The sequence below is a fragment of the Symphalangus syndactylus genome, chromosome 21 (genome assembly GCF_028878055.3).
Source record: "Symphalangus syndactylus isolate Jambi chromosome 21, NHGRI_mSymSyn1-v2.1_pri, whole genome shotgun sequence".
NCBI lineage: Eukaryota > Metazoa > Chordata > Mammalia > Primates > Hylobatidae > Symphalangus > Symphalangus syndactylus.
The window spans coordinates 51,487,156-51,510,905 of NC_072443.2; the positions used below are offsets into that span (position 1 = coordinate 51,487,156).

A 23,750-nucleotide genomic window follows, 5' to 3' on the forward strand; every position below is an offset into this window, starting at 1 on the left:
CTGGTATTCAGTGTACTATTCTTTCACCTTTTCTGTGTGTTTGAAATTTCTCAAAATAAAAAACCGATAAAAGAACAAAGCTTTGGTAGACACTAGCTATGGTGGCCACTATGCTACAAGTCTGTTTTATCCTAGCACTAATGACTACAGAGAAAAAGATGGTATGATGGAAGTGGTTTGTTTTACCTTTGGCATCCCCGTGCCCCCCAGCCCCACCCTGGAGAAATTGTACTGAACTTATGATATCCTGGAGGAGGGTTACTATTTTCATTTTCAACTTCATATCTGTCCTACAATATATACCATATACCCATACCTACATACACTGTCTATATCATATATATATAAAACATTTCTATTTCCACAAGGAATGGAGACATTTTATGGAACCGGCATAGACAGAATAAAACTAAAAACATGCTTAGCAGTAAGTGCAGAGAGCAATTATATCAACAAACCTAAGCTAAGAAACATTTCCAGAATTTGGCCCAGCTTCCTAGCCACCAAAGCAAAGAAAGAAAACTGATGGGTTTTGAAGCCCTTGCGGGAAGCATCTGAATCTTTGCTTCTGCTGCTTTCTCCTCCTAAGTCTGCCTCATGCTTTCTTTTCTCTTCTGACTGTGTTCTTCCCAGGGGCCTCCACAATATGGAAACGGGGCTCCACAGCCATCGGTTTCATCCTGTACCATCACTCCAGCCTGACAGCATTGCTCTCCCTAGATGCCAGAGCAGCAGACTGTGAACAGGTTTCTGTATGGGCCATCAGGAAGGGAATGTCCTTCAACTGACAGGAACCTCCTGTCCCTTAAGAGTGAGAAGCTAAGATCCCATCCCCAAATCCTGGAGCCTCACCACATTCATTCACAACCTGATTGCTCAGGGACAAGTTCCCTGTTTCATACATCTGACCTGTTCTTTCCCCTCCAGACCACTTGGCTTTATTTTCCAATTAAGTTTCCAAGTATAAAAATAATCATCTGGCCAGGCACGGTGGCTCACACCTGTAATCCCAGAACTTTGGGAGGCCAAGGCTGGGGGAACACGAGGTCAGGAGATCGAGACCATCCTGGCTAACATGGTGAAACCCCATCTCTACTAAAAATACAAAAAAATTAGCCGGGCATGGTGGCGGGTGCCTGTAGTCTCAGCTACTCGGGAGGCAGGAGAATGGTGTGAACCTGGGAGGCGGAGTTTGCAGTAAGCCAAGATCGCGCCACTGCACTCCAGCCTGGGTGACAGAGCGAGACTCCGTCTCAAAATAAATAAAAAAATAAATAATCTCTGTTAGTTTGAGTTCCCCTAAAGCATACCTTGAAACAAGGCTTTGAGTGCAAATAGTTTTTTGATGAGGAGGTGCTTCCAGGAGGCTACTAAGAGGGGAGAAGAGAGTAAGATGGGAAAGGAGGGGCACCAGGAGAGCAGTGTGACCTGACAGGTTACCACTGTGGGCCACTGAGGGTCAGTCCCACTGAGAAATTCAGGGAGGCAGTGTAGAACACACCTCGCAGTTGTCTCATCCAAAGGGTGAAGGATCTGGAGGTGTTTATCCTCAGACTAACTTCCTATCTGACCCCCTGGAGCTAAGAGAAAATCCTCAGGCAAAGAGTAGCAGATGGATGTAGTCAGCCTGTTCTGGAACAGGGATCACAGAGGAGATATGGCTGACATCTGGTATGTCAGCTGATTCTTCTGACAGTCTCTTCTATGGCACCCTAACCACCCACCTTTAAGTAAAGAAGGCTTATTACTTTTAACCAAGAAGATACACGTGACATCAGGAGCACTGTGTGGGTCAGCAAAGACAGATTCAGCTTGCAGTGATAGCAGACTGTCATTGTCCCACCTTGCACCAGCTTCTTCTTACCACGTAGTCATTGGTTCTCCTTTTCCTAGAATGCATCCAAGAATAGGAACTCAGTCTCTGTGCTCTGTGTTAAGCTGACATGCAGATCTGTAGATCCCTTAAGTTTTATATGTTTTATAAGTTTTTGCAAATTTGAAAAATTGACAGTGATTTGTTAGCATGAGATAGAATTTTCTCTCCGAACTCTATCAAGCTAGGAAAGGCTAAAGAGGTCTGCTGTTGGCTTTGGACTTTAGGCAGCATTGGACTTTAAGCCTGGCATTGGTTACTGCTGCTTGCAACATTGACATTACAGCAACCATGAGAGAATAGAATCTTGGTGAACTCTTTCCTCGTTTAAACTTTTTATTTGAAATAATTTTAAACTTACAGAAAAGTTACAAAAAAGAAAATGGTATAATGAATACCCAGATTCACTTAGTGCTAATATTTTTCCTAATTTGCATTATTTAACATTTGCTCAATCATGCAATACCCATACATATAGACAGATACATAATTTTGTTTTGACCATATGTGAGTAAGTTGCATACATCATACAATTTACACCTAAATACCCAGTGTGTAGAATCTGAATATTTTCTTACATAAACACGGATAGCTAACAATTTTAGGAATTTTAACATTGATTCCATATTTTTATTTATTCGACTCTTAGTCTTCTGATTTTTTCAGTTGACCTAGTAATGTTCTTTTTGCGGCACCTTTTCTCTCCACGCCAGTCTAAGATCAAGTATTGTGCTTGCTGACATGTCTTCTCAGTTTTCTTAAATCTGGAACATTTCGACACATCTTTTTTTTTGCTTTTTACAACATTAACATGTTTAATTAGCACAATTTCCCCCTTTTAGAATAAAATCTTCCTCTCTCGAGGTCTATCCGATATTCCTGGTGATTAAATTCAGGTTATACATTCCTGGCTGGAATATTACATAACTAATATATGTCCATCTCAGGACGTCACATCTGGAAGCAAACTGTGTCTCTCTGCCCCTTGCTGGCAAAGTTCATTTTAATTACCTAGTCAAGATATGGTCTAATTTCATCACCGTGTAGTTACTATTTTTCCTTTGCAAATGGTAGAATATGTGGAAGAGATCCTGTAAAACCATGCAGTTTACTTTTTGCACTTAAGTTGTCTCCCAGAAATCTTTTCCATGTCAGGTAGTAGAGGCTGTCCTTATTCATGGACCTCTGTTCTTTTTGTGTGTATTAGTTTGTTACACTTTTAATTAATTTATTTTTAACTTTTAGTTTCAGGGGTACATGTGCAGGTTTGTTATATAGGTAAACTGTGTGTCACAGTAGTTTGGTGTACAGATTATTTCATCATCTAGTTTCTTGATCCTCATCCTCCTCACCCTCCTCCCACCCTCCACCCTTAAGTAGGCCCCAGTGTCTGTTGTTCCCTTCTTTGTGTCCATGTGTACTCAATGTTTAGCTCTCACTTATAAGTGAGAATATGCGGTATTTGGTTTTCTGTCCCTGTGTTACTTCACTTAGGATAATGATCTCCAGCTCCAACCATGTTGCTGCAAATGACATGATATTCCTTTTTATGGCAGCATAGTATTCCATGGTGTCTACCACAGTTTCTTTATCTGGTCTACCATTGATGGCATTTAGGTTGATTCCAGGTCTTTGCTATTGTGAATAGTTCTGCCATGAAAATACACATGCTTGTGTCTTTATGGTACAACAATTTATGTTCCTTTGGGTATATCCCCAATAATGGGATTGCTGGGTCGAATGATAGTTCTGTTTTAAGTTCTTTGAGAAAGTGCCAAACTGCTTTCCACAATGGCTGAACTAGTTTATATTCCCACCAGCAGCGTATAAGCATTCCTTTTTCTCTGCAACCTTGCCAGCATCTGTTTTCACATTTTAATAATAGCCATTATGACTGGTGTGAGATACTATCACATTGTGGTTTTAATTTGTCTTTCTCTAATGATTAGTGATATTAAGCATTTTTAATATGTTTGTTGGCCATGTGTATGTCTTCTTTTGAAAAGTGTCTGTTCGTATCCTTTGCCCACTTTTTAATGGGGTTGTTTGGTTTTTGCTTGTTAATTTATTTAAGTTCCTTATAGATTCTGGATATTAGACCTTTGTCGATGCATACGTTGCAAATACTTTCTCCCATTCTGTAGGTTGTTTGTTTACTCTGTTGATAGTTTCTTTTGCTGTGCAGAAGCTCTTTAGTTTAATTGGGTCCCATTTGTCAATTTTTATTTTAGTTGCAATTGCTTTTGGCATCTTTGTCATGAAATTTTTGCCGGAGTCTATGTCCAGAATGGTATTTCCTAGGTTATCATCCAGAGTTTTTATAGTTTTAGGCTATACATTTAAGTCTTTAATCCATCTTGAGTTGATTTTTGTATATGGTGTAAGGAAGGGGTCCAGTTTCAATATTCTGCATATGGCTAGCCAGCTATCCCAGCTCCATTAATTGAATAGAGAGTCCTTTTCTCATTGCTTCTTTTTGTCAACCTTGTTGAAGATCAGATGGTTGTAGGTGTGCAGCATTATTTCTGAGCTCTCTATTCTGTTCCTTTACGACCTCTGTTCTTTACCTTTTGCTGAGACAACTTCCCAACATCTCTTTGGGCCAAAAACTAGGGCCGTTCCCTGATTTTAACAACAGACTGGAATACTGGGTTCTAGTCAGGATAGTCAGCACACTCCACCCTGTCTGTCCCACTAAAGGCAATTAAATCCCCTGGCAAGATGCATGGAGCAGCAATCTGAGAACTCTGAAAAGTAAATGGTAGTGGGGAGATTGGGGAAGGAAGTCAGAACTTGAAATACTGCCAAATCAACAATAATTGTCTCATTTTTTTCCCCTGATATCTCCTGGCCTGGACTCAAAGACAGCCTGAAGCCTGGAATTTCAGACCAAGTATGGACAGAAACTCTAAGAAAACCCTCTTGTTCTGTTCCAAGGAGGAAGAAACAGGGCTCCTATGGGTCAGACAGGGGGAATTTTTTCTTTCTTCTTTTTTTCATTCTTTACCCCACCCCCTTCCCAAGCCCCCAGGCATTCCCAGGTGGTAGCAGCAGCAGGGGCTGGGCTGGCCCCCTTTTCTCTGACCAGGGAAACTTTGGTCCCAAGAGTCTGAGTAAAGTCCCCATTGCTTTTCCATCTTGGTCTACTGGCCACGTCACCTTGGAGGCATGCATGTTCATAGAAAGTGGGCAGCAGAACAGAGAATCCAAAGCTCCAGTTCTTTAGCCAGAAGGCCAGGAAGGGGCATGAGGATGTTCCTGGAATCAGGAAAATGTGAGGAAGATCGCAGACAGGAGGGAGCTCAAGAAAGTGATCTCATAAAGTTGGACGTGAGCTCCTGGGCCTCACACACATGATTTAGCCCTAAACTGTCTACCAAAGCCTTTGAAAACTGAGCTGACATTGGAAACACAGCCCACAGAAGATAGCCAGGAACTTGTGGCCTATCTAACTGGGTCAGTTGTTGATTTTCTGCTAATACAAATAAACAAAAAAATCAACATTTTCCACAGGATTTAAACGAGACCTAGAATAATATGGTATAATATTCAAAATGCCTAGCATATAATCCAAAATTACTTGACTTACCAGGAACCAAGAAAATATCAGATCATACAAGAGAGAAGACAATCAACAGATACTAACCCCAAGATGGCACAGATTTTGAAATAACTAGGCAGAGACTTCAAAGCAGTCTCTAAGACTTAGTGCTCCAGGAACTAAGAGTGAACACTTTTGAAAAGGATAAAGGCCAGGCGCGGTGGCTCACACCTCTAATCCCAGCACTTTGGGAGGCCAAGACAGGCAGATCACCTGCCTGTGGTCAGGAGTTCAAGATTACCCTGGCCAACATAGTGAAACCCCATATCTACTAAAAATACAAAAATTAGTCCGGCATAGTGGTGCACACCTGTAGTCCCAGCTACTCGTGAGGCTGAGGCAAGAGAATTGCTTGAACCCAGGAGGTGGAGATTGCAGTGAGCTGAGATCATGCCATTGCACTCCAGCTTGGGCAACAGAGCAAGACTCCATCTCAAAAAAATAAAAAAATAAAAAGGCCAGGCGTGGTGGCTCACCCCTGTAATCCCAGCACTTTCGGAGGCCGAGGCAGGTGGATCACAAGGTCAGGAGATCAAGACCAGCCTGGCCAACATGGTTAAACCCCATCTCTACTTAAAATACAAAAAATTAGCTGGGCGTGGTGGTACACAACTGTAATCCCAGCTACTTGGGAGGCTGAGGCAGGAGAATCGCTTGAATCCGGGAGGCGGAGGTTGCAGTGAGCCAAGATCGCTCCATTGCACTCCAGAGTGGGGGACAAGAGCGAGACTTCATCTCAAAAAAAAAAGAAAGGGATATAAAGTCTCAGTTTCAATAGAAAAATCAGTCTCAGCAGGAAATAGAAGTTGTGTTTTAAAAAAAGGAAAAACCAAATGGAAATTTTAGAACTGAAAAAGAAAATAACTAAGATTTTTAAATGCTGAATGCGCTCAATAGCACAATGGAGATGGCAGGGAAGAGCAAGTGCATTTGAAGACAGATAAATCAAAATTACCCAATCTAAATAACAAAGAGAAAAAAATTTAAATACCATTTGACCCAGCCATCCCATTACTGGGTATATACCCAAAGGATTATAAATCATGCTGCTATAAAGACACATGCACACGTATGTTTATAGCGGCACTATTTACAATAGCAAAGACTTGGAACCACCCTAAATGTCTAACAACCATAGACTGGATTAAGAAAATGTGGCACATATACACCATGGAATACTATGCAGCCATAAAAAATGATGAGTTCATATCCTTTGTAGGGACATGGATGAATCTGGAAACCATCATTCTCAGCAAACTATCGCAAGGACAAAAAACCAAACACCGCATGTTCTCACTCATAGATGGGAACTGAACAATGAGAACACATGGACACAGGAAGGGGAACATCACACACCGGGGACTGTTGTGGGGTGGGGGGAGGGGGGAGGGATAGCATTAGGAGATATACCTAATGCTAAATGACGAGTTAATGGGTGCAGCACACCAACATGGCACATGTATACATATGTAACAAATCTGTACGTTGTGCACATGTACCCTAAAACTTAAAGTGTAATAATAATAAAATAAAAAATAAAAATAAATAAAAAATTTTTTAAAAAGTGAACATAGCTCAGGGATAATACCAAAAAGTCTAATATTAATGTCTTCATATCCCAGAGGGAGAGGAGAAGGAATATGGGTGCAGAAAAAAAAATTAGAAGAAATAATGGCTGAAACTTGCTAAATTTGATGAAAGACATACATTTATAGATTTAAAAAGCCCACAAAACTAAAAACAGAATAAACTTGGAAAAACCCACATACAAATACATTATAATCAACCAAAGATTAAAAAAAAAATTCTTGAAAGAAGCCAGAGAAAAGCAAAAGATAACAATGAGGGAACAATTATTAGAATGACTGGATTTCTCAAACCATGCAGGCCCGAAGGCCGTGGAACAGAATTTTTAAAGCATTAATTAAAAGAACTGTCTAGATTCTATATCTGGCAAAAATATCCTTCAGAATGAGAGCAAAATTAAGATAAGATATTCTTAGATGAAGAAAAACTAAGATAATTTATTCCCAGCAACCTACTCATAAAGAGAAAGCTAAAGAAATTCTTCAGATGGAAAGCAAATGATACTATAGAGAAACCTGGAACCTCAGGAGTCGAGGGAAAGAAACAGAAAAGACAAATACCTGGGTAAATATAATGGACTGTTTTTCTTGTCTTCAGTTCTCTAGAATATGTATGACTGTTCATAGCAAAAATGTTGACATTTTCTAGTGGTATTTTCAATGCATGTTTATGTTATACAGCAAGGGTCATTTCCTTGGGCCATGTTTGTGACAACAATTACAATGTAGAGAGGGAGGGTAAGGGGCTTATGTGGTGGAAAGAGTCACACGTTCCACTTGAAGTGATAAAACATTATACCAAAGTAGTCTGTTAAAAGTTAAGTATGTATATTATGCTTTGAGCAACTACTAAGAAAATCCCTATAGAAAGAAGTATAGTCAAAAACTCGAATTAAAATGGAATATTTAAAATAGATAATCCAAAAAGAAGGCAAGAAAGAGAAAACAAAGGGAAAAAAAATTTTTTTTTGAAATGGAGTCTTGCTCTGTTGTCCAAGCTGGAATGCAGTGGTACGAACTCGGCTCACTGCAACCTCCACCTCCCAGGTTCAAGCAATTCTCCTGTCTCAGCTTCCCAAGTAGCTGGGATTAGCGTGCCACCACCCCCGGTTAGTTTTTGTATTTTTAGTAGAGACAGGATTTCACCATATTGGCCAGTCTAGTCTCAAACTCCTGACCTCGTGATCCACCTGCCTCGGCCTCCCAAAGGGTGGGAATTACAGGCCGTGGGGAATTTCCCACCGTGTCCAGCTGGGAAAAATTGTTTGGATAATAAAATAGTAGACCTAAGTCCAAATTTATCAATATTTATTAAATATAATGGTCTAAACCAGGGGTTGGCAAACAATAGCTCACAGGTGAATTTTTGTAAATAAAATATATAAATAAAATTTTATTTATAATATTATTAAAAATAAATATTTTTATAAATTTTTTTGGAAAACACCTACACCCATTCACCTGCATCTGGAGTCTAAACAAATTAATTAAAAGACAAAGACTGTCGCAATGGATAAAGAACCAGACCCAACTATATACTGTCTACAAGAAATCAAATTTAAATAGAATGCCATAAGTAGGTTAAAAGTAGAAGTGGTGGAAAGACATATAATGCATAAACTAATCAAAAGGACAATGGAGTGGCTGTATTAATATCAGGCAAAGTAAATTACCAGGAGTAAGAAGGAACATTCCATAATGATAAAACGATTAATTTGCTTAGAAGATAGAGCCATGCTAAATGTATCTGCACCTAACAAAAAGCCTCAATAGGCCGGGCGCAGTGGCTCACGCTTGTAATCCCAGCACTTTGGGAGGCCGAGGCGGGCGGATCACGAGGTCAGGAGATCGAGACCACGGTGAAACCCTGTCTCTACTAAAAATACAAAAAAACTAGCCGGGCGTGGTGGCGGGCACCTGTAGTCCCAGCTACTCGGAGAGGCTGAGGCAGGAGAATGGCGTGAACCCGGGAGGCGGAGCTTGCAGTGAGCCGAGATTGCGCCACTGCACTCCAGCCTGGGCGACAGAGCGAGACTCAAAAAAAAAAAAAAAGCCTCAATATACATGAAACTAAAACTGATAGAATGGAAAAGAGAAGAAATTAACAAACTCATATATATAGTTGGAGATTTCAATGTTCTTCTTTCATTAAACAATAGAATAAGTAGCCAGAAAACCAACAAGGACATAGGAGAACTGAACACCACCACCAACCAACTGGATCTTACTGATATTCATAGAAGCCTTCATCCAACAACAGCAGAATACACATTCTTTTCAACAGCACACAGAATAGTCATCAAGATAGACCATATTTTAGTTATAAACCAAATCTTAAATTCTTAAAAGAATTAAAACCACAAAAAATATGCTTCCTGACCATAATGGCATTAAATTTGAAATCAAATACAGAATGATAACAGGAAGATACTCGGAAATTAAACAACACATTTCTAATAATGCATATGCCAAAGAGGAAGTTTCAAGGGAAATTAGAAAATATTTTGAACTAAGCAAAAACAAAAATAGAATAAAGGTCTCGGGTCAACAATCTGAGCTTCTACCATAAGAAACTAGATAAAAAAGAGAAACATAGATCCAAAGCAAGTGAAGAAAGGAAATAATAAAGATAACAGCAGAAATTAAAAACAAAGGAACAATTGAGAACATATATGAGCCAAAAACTGGTTTTTCTAAAAGAACAACAAAATAAACCTCTAGCCAAACTGAAAATGACAAAAGTAGAAAAGACACAAATTGCCAATAATCAGGAATGAAAGAAAGAGTATTATTACAGACCTCACAGATATCAGCAGGCTAATAAGGGGAATCCTACAAACAACTCTAGGTAAATTTCACAGCTAAGATAAAATGGACAAATTCCTCAAGGCCATGAAGTACCAAAACACCTATGAAGAACAAACGATGTTGAAACATTTGGACATCCATATGCAAAAAAAGAACCATAGCCTATACCTCACACCTTATATAAAAACTAACTCATAATGGATCTAAATATAACATAAAACTTTAAAAGTTCTAGAAGGTAACATAGAAGAAAATCTTCATGACGTTAGATTAGGCAAATTGTTCTAACATGTGACACTGAAAGCGTGATCCATAAAGGAAAAATGGACAAATTGAACTTCATTAAAATGAAAAACTTTTGCTGTGCAAAAGACAGTTGAGAATGAAAAGAATAGCTGCAGACTCTGAAAAAATATTGCAAACCACACATCCAACAGACTTCTATCCAGAACACAGAAAGAATTCTCAAAACTCAGCAGTAAGGAAACAAACACAGGAATGAATAAATGGGTAAAAGATTTGAGCAGACAGTTCACTAAAGGAGATACATAGATGTGAAATAAGATGTTCAACAACATTAGCCATTATAGAAATGCAAATTAAAATCCAATGAGATATCACTACACAATTATTCGAATGGCTAAGTGTTTTTAATACAACATGAAGAGCTGAGGAGACTGTGGAGCAACAAAAACTCTGTTATTACCAGTGGGAATGCAAAATGGTACAGCCACCCTGAAAAAGTTTCTGATTTCTTATGAAGTTCAAATATATTTACCACATGACTCAGCATATGGTATTAGTATTTACCCAAGAAAAAAAACTTATATTAACATGAAAACTTATACATGAATATTTACTGTAGCTCTATTTATAATTGCCAACATGGAAAACAATCCAAATGTCCTTAAACAGATGAATGGATAAACAAACTGTGGTACAACCATACAATGGAATACTACTCAGCAATAAAAAGGCACAGACTAGGGACAGACTAATAAAACACTCACCATGTGGACGAATATCAGAGACACTGCTGAGTCAAAGAAGTCAGACTCAAAAGTTTACATACTGCATTCCGTTTATATGGCTTTCCAGAAAAGGCGAAACTACAGGGACAGAGAATAGAGTTTCTTGGAAGAATGAAACTGATTGTGATAGTGGCTACACAAATCTACACATGTTTTAAACTCTTGCAACTGTAGACTCCCCAAAAAGTTAGTTTTACTGTATGTAAATTTTTAAAATAATAAAAAGCTGAGTGGACATACCCTCCTAGGTACTTAGAATGGCAATACCAGAATTTGTGTCTGCATACATACATTAGGCTGAGCATTTGAACCACACAGGTACACTACCACACTCTTCCAACGTTGCTGGCCGAGGGCCTAACCCTTTATCAGATAATTTCATCTCACAGGCCTTCCACTTGTGCTTAAAGAAAGCTTAATGCATTTCCTAAAAAGGTCTAAGAACCATTTCCTGTTTTAACTCTTATATGTGACTTGATGCATAAACCACTCTATATGTCTTATAAATAAACCCAGAATAGTTAGAGTTCATTTATAATCCATTACATGAAATACCAATTATCCCTTAATAAAAGGTGACTTTACATATCCATTCTTTTAATTTGATAGAAATACAAAATCTGTGATTAATTAAATTCATACACAGAGAATGTTGCTATGCAACATTTTATAATGATGCTTGTATATGCTAAAGAAGAATAAAGAACGGTACTCCTCTGTTCCATTTCATTTGCAGATAAGCAACTACATACACACAGACATTCATTTGTTTCTTTTTTGCCCACTTGGTGGATGATCAGCCTTCTCCACTGGCCAGGGCCATCTGCTGGTCATGCCCATTTGTGACACTCATAGTGCTCCCTTTTTTATTTGAGTCAGGGGCTGTTAACTTGCCCCTTTCACTGACAGGTAGCTCCTTCACCACTAGGGAGGGTAGGTACCACCCCTTACTCAAAGACAAGCCAACCAGCTGGGCAAGCCAAGTTAGCCTGGGGTCAGTTACTCATTGTATGGTTTATTATTTATTCATACACCCACTCATGCAAGACAGAATGAGATTCAGGATGGCTATCATGGGCCATCAAATCATCAACACAATAAGATCAAATACAACACACATAGCATCAAACACAGCCAGATATAAATGATGAAGGGAAAATAAAGACAGAAAAATAAGTTAAGCAAGACAAGGGTCAAGTTGGTATGTAAGTATGCCCCAAAGCTCTTATGCACTGGCCATATACGGACCACCAGTTTATCTCTGATCTCACTAGAGCCCAGAGCAAAAAGGAAAAGCATGTTCTGTTACAGATTTGCAGCATCCTCCAGGAAAGAACAAATCCCTTGTTAGAGGACACACATCTTTTAAACATGAGAGAAACTTCTCCCCATAGCCTCACATAGGGTAGTGGGAAATGTCCTCAATAATATTCCTAAAATAAATAAAACATAGCAAGTTAGTATTTTACCAAAGAGCAAGTCAGAGGAAATCTACATGGGACGAAAAAGCACCCGACGGCTTCAGTTTTCTGAAAGTCTGAGTTCAAGGATGAAATTTAGACTAAAGCGTTGTTCTCAAACTTGCCCACTCAAGTACCTCCAGCAACAGAGAGCGCCCCCTAAAGATCATGAACTGCGGCCCACGGCAGCCTACCATACACAGGGAATTTCTTTGACATCTTATTGTTTACCTCAAGAAAACATGTCAATTTCTTATTTACTCCATAATGTATCTGTGTCTGTTTTCCTACAAAACAGTGTTTTAAGTTGCTTACTATTGGGGTGGCAAGATGCAGGAGAGTTTCCTGACTGCCTTAATCAGTGCTTTAAGTGTGCCTGTTTTTGGAAAGTTAACTGAATTGAATGGTGCTAACACGGGTTCATCCTCCTGTTTCTTCTTCCTTGTTAGTGGATAATACCACAAGAACCCAAACTCACATAAATAGGTGCTACAAATACCAATCACTTTCTCCTAAAGTGATTTATTCATACACCCACTTATGCATGACAGAATGAGATTCAAGATGGCTTATCATGGGCCATCACATCATCAACACAATAAGATCAAATACAACACACATAGCATCAAACACAGCCAGATAGAAATGAAAGTCAATCAGGAAACAAGATGAAGGGAAAATAAAGACAGAAAAATAAGTGAAGCAAGATAGGGATAAAGTTGGTACGCTCTCCCAAAGTTGGCCTGCTCTCCTGAAGCACAGCTTTAGGAGCTCTGCTAGGGTGAAAACTTAAGAGAGCACCAAGAATGACCCCAAGAGGATACACAAAGTCTTCAGGCTATTCTTGGTGAAATGTTGACATGTGTGTTCTTCCTGAGAGTTCATCTCTGGGGCCATAGGAGAGATCTGCCAACTAGCACACTCTCATTCACAGTTTAGAAAACTCTCTGATGAGCTTCTTTACTTTGCATTAATGCGATGATTTTCATCCCCTGTAAATAAGAGATTTCTAAGAAAGATGTGATATGCATACATGGTTTTTAAAAAAACCTCCATAATAAACACTGAAACGAACAAATTATTGCAGAAAATCTATCTACTCTGAAATTTTAAAAGATCCAGCCTGTGTTAATTTGAATAAGGACACTGAAAGCCTTCATCCAACTAAAACAAAAGCAAAACCCAGCCATGGCAATAGTAAAAGATGCACTCCAAGACATGTGCAGTGAATAAGATGGGGAAGGCTACTTCACCTCAGTAGGGAGATAATCGAGAAGATGTCACAGTTGTACCAGACACCTGTCACTGTTTGGGCCACCCGTTGTCCAAGCCCTCTCCCTTTATAGTGGATGCAGTGCCCTGATCCTACTGGAAGGCCGGAAGAGGGGCCTTCCTCAGCTACCCTCTGACAGACAGTCCCAGTGTTGTGCCAAGAAGCTTCTCACTCCAGGACCCAGAGGGGACAGCAGTGTGTCCAGCAGTTGTGCCCACCAGCTGCAGCAGGCAGTGCAAAGGAGCAGTGGTGGCTCTCTGGCCAGATTGGGCCTCTAGCTCTCCTCAGTCTGGAGAAATGCATTCTTTCCAATAAATCCCCATTTTGCTAAAGCCGGCCAACACTGATTTCTGTTGTTACTATGAAGAACTCTGAAATAACAGGCATGATCCCTTGTGCATTTAACAACACAACTTTGAAATATATAAAGCAGAAACTATTGGAAACAGTAACATAAATGGATAAATCCGCAAAATTTGCATGGACTTTTTCAGAAATCCACGGATCAAATTGATTTTTTAAAACTAAAGCAAAAACAGATCCAGAACTGAGCTGCCCAACACAACATAATGGTCAGCAGCCACTTACATCTATTTGAATTTCAACTTAAGCTAATTAAAATTAAATAAAATTTAAAAATCAGTGCCTCAGTCTCACTAGCCACATTTCAAATTACTCCACACCACATATGGGCAGTGGTTACTGTATTGGACAGCACAGATTACAGAACATTTCCCTCATCACAATGAGTTCTCTTGGACAGCACTGGTATCAAGGATTTAAATAGCATAATTAGCAACTTAAATGTCATAGAAATATAGAATCCTCTGCCAAGCAAACAAAACCTATACCTTCCTTTTAAACACTTATAGAAAACACACATTGACTAACCATAAATTAGGGTAAAGGAAAATCTCAATATATTTCCCAAAATAGAAATTATAGAAGCAATATGTGCTGTCCATAATGCAATTAAATTAGAAGCATTCAGTGAAAGGGTAGTCAAGTGCACATGCATGTACTAACACATACACTCAGCTGGAGATATTAAAACATTTTCCTAAATAAGTCTTGGGTTAAAGCAGAATTTAGGCCTGAGATTGCAAACTATGGAGAAATTTGAACTGCACCAGAAATTTTCTAAAAAGTGGTACTCAGAAGAAATGTATAGCCTTAAGTGCACATATTAGAAGACATTGAAATACAAAAAAAAGGAACTAAGCATCCATTTCAAGAAGATAGAATAAGAGAAGATAAAACAAGGTTGGTTCAAATTAATCTGTCTCTGAAGCACATTTCAAAGTTTTTGGTTTGAGGTAAGAGGTCTAACAGAATTCCCAAATTTGGCACTGCTAGTGTAATCATTGGGTTATTTTATTTTATTTTTTCATTTTTTGAGATAGAGTCTCGCTCTGTCGCGCAGGCTGGAATGTAGTGGTGCAATCTCAGCTCATTGCAACCTCTACCTCCTGGGTTCAAGTAATTCTCCTGCCTCAGCCTCCTGAATAGCTGGGACTACAGGTGGGCATTACCACACCCAGCTAATTTAATTTTTAGTAGAGACAGGGTTTCACCATGTTGGCCAGGCTAGTCTCAAACTCCTGACCTCAAGTGATCCGCCCACCTTGGCCTCCCTAAGTGCTGGGATTAGAGGTGTGAGCAGCTGTGCCTGGCCAAGTGTAGTTGTCTTTGACTGGATTATAATTCCATCCATAAATCACCCCTCTGTGGCCAGGAGGAATGCAGTACTCTGAGTCAGCCATTGGGTTATTTTAAATAAATTACATTGAAAGACATAAAACAGCCAGGCGCGGTGGCTCACGCTTGTAATCCCAGCACTTTGGGAGGCCGAGGCGGGCGGATCACGAGGTCAGGAGATCGAGACCATGGTGAAACCCCGTCTCTATTAAAAATACAAAAAAATTAGCCGGGCGTGGTGGCGGGCGCCTGTAGTCCCAGCTACTCGGAGAGGCTGAGGCAGGAGAATGACGTGAACCCGGGAGGCAGAGCTTGCAGTGAACCGAGATCACGCCACTGCACCCCAGCCTAGGCGACAGAGTGAGACTCCGTCTCAAAAAAAAAAAAAAGAAAGACATAAAACATTTCTCCCACTCCCAAAATTGAGAAATATATCATGCTGCATGATTAGAAAACTGTTAAGATGTTACCTTTCCCAATCTGATTTATAAATTTAATAAAAATCCAATCAAAATCATACAAATTCTGTTTTAGATTTTTGGTTGGTTTTCATTTTTAGAAATTTCACATTATACACCAAATTAGAAACAATAATACAATTAAGCCAATCTAACCACACCAAATTGAACAATTTTGCTGTTCTTATTTCCAAACATACTTTTTTTTCTTCTTTTTACTTTTCTTTACTGGTGTACTTTAAAACAAATCTAATAATCAGGCCAATTTATCCAAAAATACATTAATATCCATCTCTAACTGGATGGATATTTTAATATGCCTACTGTGCCAAATTCACACCTAAAAAATGCACATAATCCCTTACTATTGTCTGATACACATCCCAGATTCTAGACTGTCTAAGATAGCTTGTTCCATGTGCTTCTTCAGAGCCTGGTTCTGCCATGTATCAGCTGTCAATCCTGAGGCAAGTTAATTAGCTTTTCTGGACCTGTTACCTTTTCTACAAAATGGAGAAAATAATAAATCCTTCTCAGATGATTGTTCAAAAGACTAAATGAGATCATACATTTAAAGCACCTAATACTATCCAACAAATAGTCATTATTATTAACATAACCGATTCTGACATAAATAGAATTACTTCTAGAAACAGTTTATCCCACTTTTGATGTTGCTGAGATTGGTTAGTGGGTGCAAGTATATCTGGGGATTGAGGATTTATTTCATTAGGTTTTGGAGGAAAGAAATTCTGTAATCCAGTGTCCCGCCAGTTTTCCTCAAAAGCTCCCACTTTTTCTCCAGTGTGTTTGTGATACATACCCAGGTTTAAGAAAGATTGTCTTTTTGGCTGGGCACGGTGGCTCACACTTGTAATCCCAGCACTTTGGGAGGCTGAAGCAGGCGGATCACAAGGTCAGGAAATTGAGACAATCCTGGCCAACATGGTGAAACCCCATCTCTAATAAAAATACAAAAATTAGCTGGGAGTGGTGGCGGGTGCCTGTAAATATGTAGAAGAGCTGAACAACAAGGCCTAATGAACATGTGGAACACCACAGCCAACAGCTACAGGATATGCATCCTTTATGAGCACAAGCGGATCATTTCAAAAATTGACTTCCACATGCTGAAATGAGGCTGGGCACTTCACACATTATCTTCTTTAATTACCATAAAATTGTTAAATAGGCATCCAAGCTGGAAATCTTCCGTTTGTCCCTCCACACTCACCCCTACCCTTCCCCACCTCTCGCTGTGTCCTTCCAGGCTGGCCTCTATAGACAGCATTAATGGTTCCTTTCTCCTCTGGTTTCTGGATGGTTCAGTCAGCAGGAGGAAAGAGCAGGAAATTATCACGTGAAAAGAAAGGAGAGTCAGGGTATATTGTAAAAATTTTAAATTTTCTGTATATTGTGATGTTTTGACATCTTAAGAGACCTCCCCAGGCTGGCCAGTCCTTAAGGACAAGAAAGGGCTCTACCTGGAGCACGTCTTTGCTGTGCACATGAGCCAGCCCAGAGCCACACCTCCTCTGTCTGGCCCCGACACCCCGGGAGGCAGTGTGCCTCTGCCTCAGTCATCCCAGGGCCAGGCACCAGGCAACTAGAGACCACTCCTGTCCCCACACCCACTGAAATTATTCAAACCAGCCAGTCCTAAGATGTCCAATCTCCCCTGCCTGGACTCTCCCGTGGCCTACACCTTCCCCTCAGTCCTGTCTTCTGCCTCCTGCCTCTGGGATCTGTGAGGATAAGAAACCTTGTTTTCTTGAGCCTCTCCCTTGCCTGCACCTGACTTTCACATAAAAAGATAGAAAATTCAGGGTATTTGCCCTCCCTGCTGCCTCCCTGCTAAGGATGGCTGTGTCCATCTTTCTCTGCTCAAGCCAGGTGCTGCTCCCCAGACAGCTCCCCTGTCCCAGTTCCAGTGCTCACTCCCTCCCTCTCCTTCCAGGTCTAGGGACAGTGACAGCCCCTTGCTATGATTAGTCCTGGGTACTGTGCCATCCCCCATAGGCCTTCCTAAGCCTGCTCACAGCGTTCTAAAGGTCCCTTGACTGAACTCTTCATGTTGCCCAGGTGGAGTGTGCTGTGTTTCCACAGGACCCCAGCTGAATGTGAGTATCCCTATCCCAAACACAAGCTCAGAGGGCAGCGCAAGCCCAGGGCCACATCACTACAGCTGCGCCTCCTCTATGGGGGTGGCAATAGGGCAGTTTCAACCCTTGTTCGCATCATTGCTAAATCATTCGTATGACATTGGAATACTTTTTCAACTGGAGACAACGGCATGCCCTGTCAGAACTTCTTGAATAATTTTTGACTGAATTGTGAACGTGGCCTTTCTTCGTTTCTTAGAAATCAGGAACACTGTCTTCCATTTAAAGTATCTTTATTCAGTTGTTAATTAATTTTTGGTGCTTAAGTCCTGCTGTGGTTTGAGTTTGTTCTCTTTGAAACTCATTGAAATTTAGTCCCCAGTGTGGCGGTGCTGGAGATGGGGCCTAGTGGGAGGTGTCTTGCCATGGATCCCTCATGAATAGATTAACATCCTCCCTTGGGGGTGAACTTGGGCTCTCATAAGAATGGATTAGCTCCTGGGAAAGGGGGCTGTTAAAAATAGTCTGGCAGCCGGGCTCGGTGGCTCACGCCTGTAATCTCAGCACTTTGGGAGGCTGAGGCAGGCAGATCACGAGGTCAGGAGTTCGAGACCAGCCTGACCAACATGATGAAACCCCATCTCTCCTAAAAATACAAAAATTAGCCAGGCATGGTGGCACATGCCTGTAATCCCAGCTACTCAGGAGGCTGAGGTGGGAGAATTGCTTGAACCCGGGCGGCGGAGGTTGCAGTGAGCGAGATTGCACCAGTGCACTAAAGCCTGGGTGACAGAGCAAGACTCCGTCTCAAAAAACAAAATAGTCTGGCTTTCTTGGTTTCTCTCTTTTATTCCTTCCCTGTCCCAGTGACCTCTTTGCAAACACCCACTCCCCTTCCATTTTCTGCCATGAGTTGAAAGAGCCAAATCCCCCACCAGATGCAGATCCCCAGTCTTGAACTTTCCAGCTACCAGAATCGTGAGCCAAGTAAATGTCTTTTCTTGATAAACTACCCAGTCCTGGGTATTCCGTTAACAGTAACAGCAAGTGGACTAAGACATCACCTTTTGGAGGAAGTTACTCAGTATGGTGCTAATGGCCTCTGAATTTAATACCCACATGAGATTTTTGTCTTCCCACTTTGCTGTTTTTCAGATCGCCATGAGGTTATCTCCAAAGAAATATTGGAACTGGACCCATGGGAAAACCAGTGGAATGTTGTAGCCATCAACGTCCTCATGCATGACAGCTATGATGTCTGCCTGGTAGCCAGGATGAATCCCCGAGACCTCATCCCCCCGCCTTCAGATTTGGTGGAAGAAGGCAATGAGCACTGAGGTGACCCTGCTGGAGGACCTCCTGCTGTGTCTGCAAACAAGGCCTTCAGAACAGAGAGGGCCCACAGCATCTCCGTCATGCCAGTCATGTGCACTGCATGCATAGTGGCCTGTGTGTGAAGAAGCAGTGTGTGCTGGGCACTGGGCGGGGAGCATGGGGAGTCTCCCTTCAGGGACTTCCCAGTCTGATAGGGTAAATAAGACACTACAAAGAAGAGGTGATGACAGCCACAGGAGGGGCACAGGGCCACAGGAGAGCAGCAGATGGAGGGTCTCACTCTGCTGGGGACCCATGAACAGCACTGCAAAGGAGCAGACCTTTTATTGGGCCCCCAAAAGGATGAGGAGGAAGTGGTCCCATGGGTGCAGTCAATGATGAGTTCATGGAAACAGCCAAGCAAGGGCCCAGAGACAGAAAGCTCATGCCTGTCTGCAGCATCCTGGCTGGGCCAGATTGCCTGGGGCACAGGGTTTGTGGTCAAGGCTGGAAAAGTAGGTTGTAGCTAGATGACCAACGCCTGAAAGAATGAGGAGTTGGACCTGGTCCGTAAGCCAGGGAATTGTCTCAAAATAGTGAATTAAGGGAGACTTCTCTCTGTGCTCTGTTCCAGCTTCAGTCTTATAAACACTGGCCATTCTCCTTCAGAATCCCCTTCTACTGAAGCAACGCCACCCAGCAGCAGGGATAGCTGTGCTACTAGCCCCTAACAACCAAGGCACTCAAGCCAGACCACAGTGGCCAGAGAATCCTGCCCTGGGCTGACTCTGTCTGGGACAGGGATGTGGGGTTCTGCAGCCTGGTCCACTCCGGGGCTGGCAGGCAGTGTCCTGGAGTGGGCTTACCCAGGCTGCCTTTGCCCACCTCTCGGACACATACGACCTTCTGCAGGGTAGTCCTGGCTGAACAGGACTCGCCCAAGCCACCCAAGCCAGGGACAGAGAAGGCTCTGGCTGAGGACAGGGGAAGCAGCATCTCCTCCAGCTGCTGCCAACCCCGTGGCCTGGCCTTTGCAATAAAGATGGAGCCACCCACTTCAGCCCACAATTGAGCGTAATCAGAAGACAGTCACTCTCAAAATATATGTTAGAAATAACATTTAAATGACACATGGGAAGTCCGTCTATCTTACTTCCCGTCTCTAATTCTGGAAGCACAGTGGATTCAATGAGTGCATCTTCATAGCTGTTCTTCAGCAACTTCTCCAAAGAGTTTCACATTGCACAAGGCTCTTTTGGAAGCAGGAGTGGTCAGCAAATTCAGAGGGAGACAAACCCTAAGTAGAGACAGCTTTCTTTGGTGCTGAGCTGTGTGATTGTGATGACCGCTAGCCTGTGCCCCCAGGTTCCAGCTGCCCACTAGGCAGGACAGGCAGGTCTTGCCAAAACTGGAGCCTGTTGGAAATCTATTTCTGCCACCAAGGACAGGGACCAGGAGACCCAGCGTAGGTTGGCCCCAAGTAGGCTCGACTCTGGGAGGGTGGGGGTCCTGCCTTTCTCTTCGCACTTGTGCCCCAAGTGCACTCACAGTACCTGGCATGTGGGTGACCTTTTGGGTGGCCGGCATGGGGCAGTGTTTCTCAGTCAGAGGGCCTGGGCCCCAAGCATGTCCAGGAATCTGAGTTAAAGTGAGCTTACTCTTTCCCCAGTGGATGGTCATGATCTGTGCATTCTTTTTCTTGCTACAGAGATGTTCCTCCTAGCTGCTGTGTTGGCTGTCGGTGGCCAGGGTTGAGGACGGCCTCCACAGGGCCTCCACTTCCCTGCATTCCTCTTCGCATAGTCACTCCGCCTACTCTACCTGCTTGAACAGTCCAGAAAGCTGCCGCGTCTCCCAGGCTCAAGGAGGCCTTGTTGGCATGTCATGGCACATCTCCTAGATGTTTTGGGTTCAAGGTCTGGGTTCCAGCCTCAGCTCTGCTACTTAGCTAACCATGTGAATTGGGCAAGATGACCTTTCTAAAGCCTTGTTTCCCTCATATGCAGAGTGGGAAGGAAAATATTAATACATACTTTATAGGGTTGGTGTGAGGATAAAGTGCTGAGCAAAGTGCCTGTGAAATCCTGAAATAATAAGCATGTTTTAGCTGCCATTATTATCATCACTGTCATTATCATTGCAGTCAGCACTTCCCAAAGCAAGATGCCCAAAACAGACTCAGTGCTTTAGTGCAGTGGGGCAGATGTGCATATGGCTTGAGATGGTTCTTTCTTTTTTTTTTTTTTGAGACGGAGTCTCTCTCTGTCGCCAAGCTGGAGTGCAGTGGCATGATCTCGGCCCACTGCAACCTCTGCCTCCTGGGTTCAAGTGATTCTCCTGCCTCAGCCTCCCAAGTAGCTGGGATTACAGGCGCCCACCACCACACCCAGCTAATTTTTGTATTTTTAGTAGAGACGGGGTTTCACCATGTTGGCCAGGATGGTCTCGATCTCTTGACCTCGTGATCTGCCCGCCTTGGCCTCCCAAAGTGCTGGGATTACAGGCATGAGCCCCTGCACCTGGCTGAGATGGCTCTTAATTTCCCATACCCTGTTGCTTGGCTCCTCCAGTTAGCGGCTGAGAGTTAAGCAAGGGTTTACTCAGATCTGAGGCCCCTGATGCCCTCGATGGACACATTCACGGCCCTGCGGCAGCTCAGCAGAGGCACCTGAGGGTCGCGGTAGGTGAGACCATCACCCGCCTGTGGGAGGCAAGATAAATGGGTAAACATCATTCCTGTCTAATGTGAGGTCTGGGCAGTGTCCCAGTGGAGCTTTCCAGAGAGTGCAGAGGGAGGACCGAGAAGGCGCATGACCTCTGCTGGAGCCAGGAGGGCAGTGACCAGGAGCTGGCTTAGCACTGAAGGGAGGCAGGCATCCAGGGCAGGATTTCTCAAACTTCTTCTGAGGAATCCCCGAGGTCGAAACCCGTGCTTCACAGATTTCAGATGTCTGATCTTGATTTTTCTTTGATTCCATACAACAGATTGCTTGCCTGGGTTAGTGCTTATTTTAAGTTCTTGGTGCTTCTTGTCTGCCTTCTATATTTGCAATTAAAAACAACATGACCCTCCCCACCTGTGGCCAGATATCGTTAGAAATTCAACTTTGAAATATATTCCAATCACTCCTGTTTTCACTTTAATAGAAGGCTGTTGCAGTACTGCACAAAGGGCTCTTACAAAACTTCTGCTATCTGCTAATTCTTATCTTTGTGACAGGATTGTTTGACACTGAGCAAGGAAACACAATAAGGAAGTAATTTGGATGCTAGGCTGGCAGAAGCCTGCAGCTGTCAACCACAGCCTGCCCCAATGTGTTCAACACGGTGGCATTGTTCTCCCTGACTTCATAATGAGCAAATGCTTCACGTTTGAACTTAAGGAATAAATTTTTACTAATAAAAGATCACTTTCATTTTGTTTTTCACATTGCAGTTCCAGGAAATGCTGAGGGTCCCTTGAGTTGGGGAGTGACGGCCAGGGGACAAGCAGCAGGCCCGGGGCAGGGCTGTGAGACCGCTGGGGCAGCACGGGCGTCCCCAGGGTGCTGCACAGGAGGGCAGCCAGGAAACTGGAGAGAGGCCGGGCGTGGTGGCTCATGCCTGTAATCCCAACACTTTGGGACACCGAGGCAGGTGGATCACCTGAGGTCAGAAGTTCGAGATCAGCCTGGCCAACATGATGAAATCCTGTCTCTACTAAAAATACAAAAATTAGCTGGGTGTGGTGGTACATGCCTGTAATCCCAGCTACTTGGAAGGCTGAGGCAGGAGAATCGCTTGAACCCAGGAGGCAGAGGTTGCAGTGAGCCGAGACCCCACCATTGCACTCCAGCCTGGGCAACAGGAACGAAAACTCCGTCGAAAAAAAAAAAGTTGGTGCCTTTCACAAAAGACCTGAGGCCACACCGAGAGTTGGGTCTTTACACCCCAGCAACACAGTCTCAGGCAAGGAAGTCCTCTGAGAACATCATCCACAGCCCAGAGCCACTGAGCAGGGTGGAGCAGGCCTGGCAGCCCAGCAAGACGCGTGTTGGGGGCCTAGCGGGGTGGAGCCTGGGCAAACCTGAGCAGTGGGATCAGAACAACAGTATGGGTTGGGTACAGCCCAGGATGGAGGATGTCTGTGTTTGCTGTCAGATTCAGAGAGCAGGGGCAGGCCAGGATTTTGGCCAGAAAAGAACGGCCAGTCAGCCAAACTCAAAGACCAGAAAATCTTGCACGGAGTACCCTATTGGCAAGGGGACCTGCCCCTCCATCAGTGTTCCTAAAACAGAACCACTACCCAGTGGCTTCGGCTGTTCACGCTTGGCCCACCTGGGGTCACCAAGAGACAGGAGAGAAGGCCCTGGGGTGTAGAGTCACATCACCCACTTTGCCTACCTAGCAGACAGGCGGGTGTGTCCCTGCTCTTCCTCATTTACAGAGACAAGGACCCTGACCAAGCTTATATGCCCAGCACAACCCAGGCATAACAATAAACATAACAATCCCATTCCTTTACCAGGGGTTAGTTAGACATGGCCATGTGGCACAATCCCGGCTA

The 23,750-nt window shown here is 42.8% G+C and overlaps 1 protein-coding gene across 6 annotated transcripts in view; it reads left to right on the forward strand.

Annotated features, from left to right (window-relative positions):
* Positions 1 to 22,611, forward strand: part of KBTBD12 (kelch repeat and BTB domain containing 12) — a 79,711-nt gene extending 57,100 nt beyond the window's left edge. For 3 of the 6 annotated variants that reach the window (XM_063630216.1, XM_055259752.2, XM_055259750.2), the window contains one exon: positions 19,046 to 22,611. In XM_063630216.1, coding sequence (XP_063486286.1) covers positions 19,046 to 19,227 — 182 coding nt within the window. In that variant the 3' untranslated portion in view covers positions 19,228 to 22,611. The remainder of the gene's footprint in view (positions 1 to 19,045) is intronic. The other 3 variants (XM_063630218.1, XM_063630219.1, XM_063630217.1) reach the window with 3 other exon arrangements.
* Positions 22,612 to 23,750: the final 1,139 nt, after the last annotated feature.